This window comes from Atta colombica, unplaced genomic scaffold, assembly GCF_001594045.1.
Source record: "Atta colombica isolate Treedump-2 unplaced genomic scaffold, Acol1.0 scaffold219, whole genome shotgun sequence".
In the NCBI taxonomy this organism is placed as follows: Eukaryota; Metazoa; Arthropoda; class Insecta; order Hymenoptera; family Formicidae; genus Atta; species Atta colombica.
Window position 1 is genome coordinate 779,434 of NW_017259315.1, and position 10,404 is coordinate 789,837.

The window sequence follows — 10,404 nt, forward strand, 5'->3', positions numbered from 1 at the left end:
TGAAAGTATGTACAACATATGAAAAAAATATCCGTGAAAGCCTCAGAAATATTATTATTATTATTATTATTATATTATCAATTTTTTTAATCATGCCTCTCTAAAAGAAATCTTGCGGATGTCTTTGTTTTGGTAGAATCGTTAAAACTTTAGCATTATAAGTACAAACAATATTTACACATGAAATTTTGCCCGGATCTTCAACCTAGAACCGTTTAATAACTTTTAGTATACCGTCGACTTTTATTTATTCAAATCACTGAGGCACAGTTATTGAATTATTCTAAAGGGCTTGCCAAGGCGCGACTATTTCCTGCCATTTTTCATTTCTGACAAACAATAAATACCCGTAAAAATCATGGAAATCGTTTAACAGTCATGATAAACAGGAAATGATTAATGCCTCGAGATATTTTACATGTTTACAATAAATACAGGATGCTGATCGAAAACATGCGATATCAATATGCAAATATTATCTATTAATTGCATACTCTTGTGTATAATAGTTCGCACAGTTCGCAAGTTCAGAGAGTTGATAATTCATGTCCTTTAATATTCTTGGGAAATATCTTTCTCGCGTATATATTTCTTTCTTTTCCTTTTTTCCGATTTTTTCTTAAACTTTCCTTGTTGTGATATTTTTGATTTTTATGATGATAAATTAATTCACTTACAAGATAGTGTTTATTTAACTTATTCACGGTAATATTGTAATTCGAAAATTAAGTTTTTGAATTGTATCATTTTCTACGTAAGGAAGCAAACTTGAAACGCGCATATCAAAATATTTTGCTTCATTAATGAAACAGATTGTTTAATTCTAATTTTTTATCCATTAATAACTATCATATTTATATTTTAGCAATAGCGCCCTATCTCTTTTTAAATTGCATAAGAAAGTTCCAGATGTTAATCCGATATTTCCATTTGTAGCAAAGGCGTTTACGATGATCATCGATGCAGTTCGGACATGGTGAACCATGCGATGCTCATCATCGGATATACGCCAACCGAGTGGATCCTGAAGAACTGGTGGGGCGATAGTTGGGGTGAAAACGGCTACATGCGACTGGCGAGAAACAAGAATCGTTGCGGCGTAGCGAACTACGCTGCTTATGTGAAAGTTTGAGAACCATTTTCTCAAATTTGAGCGAAAAATTTTTACGTACCTTAGAAAAATATATACATTAATTTTTATATTCGACACGAAACAAATTGCGATAAAAATGTAATAGACAGTTGTTTATGACGCTTATTCATCGAAATAGCTCAATAGCCTACTTAAGATACAATTCAGACAATACGCAATGTCTAGAAGATGTTTTTATCTTTTAGATATGTATGCTCCAAAAAATATCTTTATGACGTTTTTCAAACACGCATATTGTCTGGAAAGTGTATTACTATTTTTATTAAACAGAACATTGAAAACTACTATTTCTACCGATTTAAAGTAGGAAATATTTCTGAATGTTAATAAAAAATATGGGACATTCTTATTAATATTTACATGAATATAGTGAAGATTTAATTGTCTGTGTAACCTATCTACGAACAGCAATCTATATTGAGTATTAGATTCAATATCCACGATGCTAGAAATCGATCCGAGACCTCGGATGAAGAAAGAATTGATCAATTCTTCCTCTTCCTTGGTCATGTGATCAAATTGTTCAAATGTTTGTTAATTTTTTCTCTGTCCGATTTCGATCTCGGATCGATTTCTAGTATCGTGGATATTGGCCATATTTATGTATGAGAGCATTTTATTATTTTTCTGATTTTTAGGCCATTTATGTAGGGGATACCTTATTATTTTTCTATAAGATATTTTCTATTTTATTTAGATTTTCTTATTCCATTCTTATGTGTTTAGAGCAAGAAAAGGAAATAGTAAAACTAAGTAACATATTTAATGATTCTGTTTGTTATATTTTTAATCAGTCTTTCTTTTACATTGTAGAATCAAAGATTTGAACGATTAACTTTGATCAATTACTAAGGATTGCCGAACATTTATTACATAACAGCCACTGACCGCAGGACGAACGCTTGAATGCCAGATACCAGACTTCCGTAACCACACAGAATCCCGGGGAAATTTAATCGAACCGTACAACCGCGGAACGATAGGAACGTGGAGACTTTGCCCAATCGAAAATTCTATTCGAAGACAAAGTATACGGCTAACCGGGACATATCGCCATGGCATTTCCGTAGGGAAAGAGACAGAGGAAAAGGAAGAGAGAGAGAGAGAGAGAGAGAGAGAGAGAGAGACAGACAAAGTGAGGCAGAAGGAAAGGAACCAATTCATGAATCCATAGATAGGTAAGTCTTGATAGGCGTTAATCGCGTAATGCGCAATATCAGGCGAAATCATTACATAATCGCTTAGTGACATAAATTCAGAGATTCGCATCCTGCAAATGATTTGTGTACGCATGATTCTGACACTAGAAATAAAAATGGGTTTACATGAGACAGCAGTCGCGCCTCCTCTAAGAATTAGTGTCAGATTTAATGTATTGTAGAATTTAAAAAAAGTCAGTTTTAGGAATTTTTTATTTCAAATGAGACCAAAAAACAAATTGGTTTATTAAAAAGAAGTTTTCGCTTTAACATTTGATTTTTAACATATTGTATATTTGACCCTCCGGAGATGACCGTGAATTTATTGAATCAATTATAAATTATAAATCTCTTTATAAAAAATGTCAAATTTAATTTTTTTAATTTAAATGTCATTAATATTTTCTTTTTTATACGTTTTTGATTCCCTAAAATTAATTAGTTTTTTAATTAACAAATTAAATAGATCTCACAGACTCAGTGTTACACATTTTGACGTCTGCAGCTTCGATAAAATATTCGAACATTTTTTGTGTTCTGTTTGATGATACATTTATTGCGTGTTTAAAAATAATAATAAGATGTTTTACTAAACTTAATAGTAACCTCACCGAACCTTTACGAAGCAGCCGTGAAACAGATGTATGAAAAATCTGACGACTTGTCATTGTCCATTTCCTAAGTTTCCACGATTAAACATGCAAAATAATAGCGTGTCCCGCCGAATGAAAGCTTTACTCGTGCGATTGCAGGTCGTCCAATATGATGATGCAAGGAAAGAATCCCGAGGAGCAATATGTCCAGAATGTATTGTCGCGGTTTGTGCAGCCCTCTTCCTGATTTTCCGATATCAAATGCGGCTCCGAGACCACATAAATTCCATCTCTCTATTCGGAGGTCGGCCACGACTCATTGTTCGTCGCGGATGACAATCGCGCGCAATCCGTCCAAGCGACAGCGCATCCTCGATTGTTATCCGTAACATCTCTATCTGTTTCCCATCTGTTGAACGACATCGCGATGTATCCTGTCGTCTCATCTTACCTGCTGTTATCGGCAGCTCGATACAACCTGACATCGCAAGCTCGCTTCTTACTTGAAAGGTCATTAATCTTAAAGTTTGATAATTTCTTGACTATTACATAATAATGTGTATTCACAACATATACAATGCATTTGAAACAAAATATAATCTAAAAGTCTAAAAACTAAATGAGATCACTGGTGGATGTTTGTTTCTATTATCAGCAAACTTCATTAATAAATATTAATAAATATTAATCAATTCTATATCATTAGTTATTAATCAAATAAATCTTCGACTATTAAGAGGTTTTACAGATCTCCTTTTATAAAGAAAATTTAAGAAGAAAAAGAGTATAAAAAGTCTAAAATAAAGTAATAGAAGCATGCATTTTTTCTGGCTGTAACGATATGAAGTGTTACAATATGAAAATTTGGGGAGATTCCGTTTGCTTAAGGCAAATCGAAATTGCCTACAGTATTATTTGCCTACATCATTTTTGCCTACAGCTCTATTGCCTACACTTTTGCGCATAGATAAAAATTTTAGAAACAGTTACTTTTGTCTGCATGTATTATTGTCTATAGTTCGATTGACTACATGTATTATTGCCTACTGCTCGATTGCCTATATGTACTAATCTCTGCTTTAACAACTAATCCTTAATTAAATCTAACTCTAATCAAATTCATTTTTTACTTTCGCGTGGAAAGTTGCACATTCAACAAAGTTCTACTAGAAGGTTTGCAACTTTTCACGCGAAATGACCAGACCACCTCGTACCAAAAAAATGGTTTGGTTAGGATAAGATTTTTTTGGAAAAATATTCCAAGCGGACACTGTCTGACATCGCACTGTTCACATGACAGATTTCCTATCCTCAATAGCTACCGTGTCCGTTTCAACTTGTATCCGATTGGGATCGAATTTTCTGCTTTAAAATACAAATTCTCTACTTTTAAAATATAAATTATTTTCTTACTTAACTTTAATTTTATATTTGTGCGCAAAAGTACTTGTAGACAATCGAGCTGTAGGCAATAATACATGAAACAATAATACATGTAGGCAAAAGTAACTTCGTTTCTAAAATTTTTATTTATATGCATATTTATTTTTAAAGTACTTGTAGGCAATTGAGCTGTAGGCAAAAGTGATGTAGACAATTGATTGTAGGCAAATGCAATCATCTCGAAAATTTAATTATTATATGTGTTTCGGCTTTTAATTATAATTTGTTTTACTTACACTTATAAGGAAAATGCAGAAAATGATAGTCATAAATAGATATAAATTATATATTGTTGGAAAATTATATATTGTTAAATTATAAATTATTGTAAATTATATAAGTTGGAAACTTTTGCCGAGTGGAATTCAAATATTTCGTTTAAATGACGTCTCTAGAGGATGTTATGTGCAATTGAAATTATTGATACAAGGTCCTCTAAAAACCCGGAAATGTTAAAATATCTAGAAAACAATTAACTATATGTATATAAAAATATATAAGAAACAAAATTAATTCAAAGTTAGGAATACATCTACTTATCATGCGTAAGTATCCAATGTATGATATTGAAATATGATATAATTTAAATTTCATACATACGTAACGTACGTCACGTAGTAGTAAAAAAAATAGACAAAAAAAGGACTTTTGCTTGCACAGATACGATAATGATGATTTTTGAAGTTCGATGTCCTATAATGAAAACTCCAAGTTTTCCAATTTGGCGGATCGCCGCACTAGTTGCACTATTATCTTGGAAAATTAACATCTGAAACACGTTTTTTCACAATATCTCAAAAAATAGATAATTTTCAGAAAAAAATAATTAAAGAATGACAAATTGTTTCGAATTATAAGTAATACGGTAAACTTGCGCAATTTTTGTAGACGAATAGAAAAAAAGTACCTGAAAACTATGTGAAATTTTATGACGCTGTACGGAACTAGTTGGTAAACTTGTTTAATGGACAATGCAACTGTTGCAAAACGACGAAATAATTCGAAGTCGATATTTTTTCAAAGTTGCTAAAAATATCGCACTTTAAGACGCTAAAGATATAAAGAAGAAGTCTCTCTCACATAAAAAGAATCAAGATTTATAAGAGTTTGATCATGCCAAGAATGAAGTGAAGTCAAGCCATGCTTTAACAGCAAAATTATAGCATAATTGATTTCTACATTTCTAAATACTGTTTTAATAGAAAATAATTTCTGAGAAAAGAGAAAAAATTTATTATACGAAAAAAATTCTCATCGCATATTCTCGCCGAATGCATTAAGAGATTGAGGATATTCTAACTGAAAAAAGAAATTCTTTATTGTCGTAAGAAATAAGAACAGGAAACAGATAGAAGCAAAGAAAAGATAAATAGGAAGAAAAAGTTACAAAGCAATTGGTGAAGCCGGTCGTGTTACTATAAAAGTACCGAGCGACGACGAGTCTCGCGGAGACTTCGCACAGAATATAATCGTTCGTAATCGGATCAAGGGAAGTAACATCCTGATTTACGGACTTCGCTTCTCCTTCGCCCGAGTCTCTCGCTCTAATCGCCCTTATCTTTCATTCTCCGGCCTTTTATTGTCCCTCTGGAGAGACTGAGGCGGGAATAACTTGGAGGAGGCGAACAAGTTGATGGTCACCATGGGAAAATTGCGTGATCCCGTTCATAACGTCACTGTGTTGTCCAATCGACTTACTTAGGCTTGTTTTCGCATGACTTGGCTCTCGTGACACTTTTAACTTTAGTCAGATTCTAAAAGTTTATATTATGGCAGCTAAAGTGTGAGATATGGTATAATTGACATAAATATATAATACAGAACGTATATACTTTATATATACTTTATGGTTACACTGATAGAAAGTCTGATATTATTTACTAAACGTACTTTATTTTTAGGATATTCGTGCAATGTAAATATTTATTATCAAACACAATAATAGTAACCTTTTTATATCATTTAAAAAGTAAGCTGATAATAATTACAACAATAAAATCAACATTTAGTTTGATTGACATTTGACAACATTAGTTTCAGTAATATTAATCAAACATTTAATTGAAATTATTTTAATAAAGCTTTAGTAACTTTTTATATTAATATTATTTAGGCTTAATTATTATAATAGATATCAAATTTTCTTTTAGTGTATGTACGATAAGAGATAATAATAATTATTGTTATAATGATTATTATGAATTTAGGGAAAGAAAAATTATTTTTCAAAAGTAACTATAATGGTATAAGTAACTGTTACTCATTACCGAGTAAAAAAAATAATTTATCATAACTAGTTACTGATTCTCAAAAATAACTCTTTATCATAATTAGTTACTGATTCTCAAAAATAACTCGTTATCTTTACCGTTATTTAAAAAATAATCATTTGTTGCTTTTATAATTTTTTTAATGCTCAAATACAATTAATCTAAAAAATTTTACAATATTTTTAAATATTAGTAAAAGCAATAATAACAGAAGTGAGACATTAGACCGATATGTAATAATCTAGAAGGAAATGCTTTTTCGGTTCAAGCTAAAATTTCGTACATAATAATATTTTATAATGAATTTATACATATACATTTCTAGCTCTACAAACCATGCGCTAATTAAATTTTCTTGAAGCACAATTTGGCTGAGGTGATATTTTTCACAATAAATTTTGTAATGCATGGCATTACTTCAAACTTAAAGATTGGTATTTATAAAGTTTACTTTTATGTTAATACAGCTCTGTGATATGATTTACGATATTTTTAAGACGACATAAAACAATTAGCCGTATTAGTATCTTGATATTACTTGAAGATATTACTTGAAACAGAGTATTAAAGCAAAAATAAATTATGAATACTGGCTACATAGTAAAAAAATATTGTGTATATGTATTAGAAACGATCCACTCACGTTAACGATTTGTGTTGAATTTTTTAACAGATTTATTAATTTAATATAATAAGATTTTGTGTTAAATTGATATTTAACATTTCTTATAATATCAAAATGATATAATTTATGACTAAGTGAATAAATAATATAAAAATAATGTATTTTCAATCTTAAATTCTAAGATGAATGAATAAAATGGGATAATTTAACATATCACAAATGTCAATTTTATTGAAAAAATATACTTTCAGAATTTTTTTATAAACTGTGTCAATAATATCTTTTTTGTATTTATTCTTTTACATAATATTTGTGTTATTTCATAATATAGACGTATTGTGTTAAATTAATAGAACATTTTGGGTGAGTCATTTGAGACACATAAAGTATATTAAACTTAACACAAATTTTCCAACTGTATTCTCTCCCTTGATCGATAACTAGGCGCGGCAACAAATCAGGAACAAAGATGTCTCTCATTCTTTCATAATTTCCACAAGACTCGCGGTTATTCGGCGTTTTTCATTCGTTCCGGTGCACGATGCGGCAGCATGACGAATGGCAAGCCAGTAGAAAAGAAAATAAATAAGAGCGAGGATTCTCAGTATGCCGCGAGCTTTCATCGTTCGCTTTATCTTTATCCTCGCACGTACCAGGAGTCACGGAAAATGTGAGAGCAACAGAATTTATCGTCCTCCAGGACCGAGTCCCTTAAGAGCGTCCGAAATACGTGCACGCGCGTACACTCGCGCTTGCACATACATACCGGAATAATGTAGCGGCCTGAATAACAAATTGCAGTACCATCATATATCACGATATCCGTAAACAACAATGTAACATCTACAAACTTCGGTCATATTGCCTTTAGCGTTAATGCTATTACGAGGCATAAAGACGGTTAACGCCAATGCGCCGTTATATTATAATAAGCGTTATTTATTGATTAATTTAAGTCTTTGAAATATTTGCGTTAATAATAACGCTATTGTAAAGATACGCTAATTTATGGTAACTCCGAATTACGCTCTGGAGTGAAATCAGTTCACGTCGAATGTCGATAAAATACGAGCGGACATGTCGACACCGTAAACAATTGTGGCGGCGCTTCGCGAGAGTGTAGTACGTCCTAATGTCGAAGTGGATAAACGGCGACGAGCATGCGAGACAGCGCAAACGTAGTCTCTTATCGATGGAAGATCGATTAAGCCGACAAGCGTGTAAGCGAGATTCAAAGATCGATCGTCCGGAACATTGGATGACAGGAACCTACTACCTAAGAAATGCGGCCACAAGCAAGAGATTGACAGAATGAGCGAGAGAGAGAGAGAGAGAGAGAGAGAGAGAGAGAGAGAAGAGAGAGATAGATAAATAAATAAATAGATAGATGAAAACTTATTGATATCCTTAAAAGGCAGACCTTTTAAAGATATAAAATGAGTACAAGTAAAAAAAATGAACAGAAAATATAGTTACATAGAGAAAATAATATTTACAAGATAAAAATTTAAAAACTAATAAAAAGAAGGAAAAAAATACAAAGAAAATTAAAGTAACAATTTTGTCTAAAAAGAAAAGACAAATGCAGAGAAAAATATGATAGAACCTAGTGCGACGTTTACTGCCGCCGCGGAGATTTGAAGAGCTTGTGTTTAAACGAATATAACTATTTTGACTCTCTGATAACGACGAGAATTCCACATTATGAACGTGTAGAAAAGAACACAACTACACTGAAAAAAAAGATTAACCAATTAAAAATACTATGTCATATTTTACCACTTAATTTGCTGCAGCAGCCAATTTTACGTTAGCCTATCTGCACTGTCAATATAAGATTCCAATAGACTAACGCAAAGTAAAAATTGACTGCAACCAAAAAATGTTATGCCATATTTTACCATCTAATTTGCTACAATCTTTTTTATATATAGACGTTCGGCAGGAGGAAAATGCGTGTATAATCACGGAGACTAATATGCAGATGGAGATTAGAGACAATGTATTAAGAAGAAGGATCTGAACGAATAATGGAAAACAAAAAATAGCAATTGAGATAAGATCTTCTGACATTCGCGAGGATGTCCAATCAAATGTGCTTAAAAATGCAAGACATGTTCATCTCTATGTAAATTGTAAATTAAATTTACACGCAAGCATTCATAAATCGCAGGCATTTAACAGTCTGAACCTCTGCTGATCTTTAAGAGTGATGAAACACGCACAGCAATAATAAAAAATACGAAAGATTAAAGATGTAAGCCGAAATCGCAGAGAAGCACTTAGGCTGTTTATATAATATTTAAATCGCCAAATAGTTAATACGATTTGAGACAACTCTAATCTGTTCACACCAACCCTGGACTAATTTAGAATGTTCATAAAATGAACGCTAAGTAGGATAGTAACTTAGGCAGTAAGCTCAATATGTGTGAACCATTTAATTTGAGCAATGTTATGAGCAGCGACAATACTGTTGAGATTCTTGGCAATACCCATGAATATGATTTGTGTTTTGCTGGGATTAAGTCTCAAAAAGTTGTGGAAAGCCTAGAACTCGAGCTGCAATGTTCCTCCACACTTTATTCAGAGCCATTTCAAGAACGTAAGAGAGAAATAGATAAGTTTATAAGTTATCGTTATTGAATATAAAGAATATAATTGTGATACTTAATACAGGAAATCGTTATTAATAAAAACAATAAATTCAAAGGAAAATATTCTGCTCATAAGTGAGGAATTCCTCTTGAGAGATATTTCCTCTAAGCAAGTAAATCTTACAAAAATCATACACCTGTATCTATAATACGCATTCATTTATATAAATAAAGTAGACACATGAGCTACGATCAAGAATAAATTCCTCTAAATAAAAAATAAGTACGCTATCCTACTTCGAAATGGCTATGGTTTGTAATAAAACGAAAACACCCTATAATAAGAGTAAAAAGAGTATTCAAATCGCGTTAGTGAATCTCCTGGAAACTGAATTTCTTTCAGAGTACTCTATAGATTTCTAAAAGAGCTGGCTTTTGCTTAAAATAATGTAAATTTGGGAAAATATGGTACTAATATTTTAACAATAAAATTGGATTAATCACATATATTATATATATATATA

At 31.6% G+C, this 10,404-nt stretch overlaps 1 protein-coding gene across 1 annotated transcript in view; it reads left to right on the plus strand.

Moving 5' to 3' along the window:
• Positions 1–1,132, plus strand: part of LOC108687850 (cathepsin L1-like) — a 6,813-nt gene extending 5,681 nt beyond the window's left edge. The window contains exon 5 of the mRNA XM_018193852.1: positions 937–1,132. Coding sequence (XP_018049341.1) covers positions 937–1,132 — 196 coding nt within the window. The remainder of the gene's footprint in view (positions 1–936) is intronic.
• Positions 1,133–10,404: the final 9,272 nt, after the last annotated feature.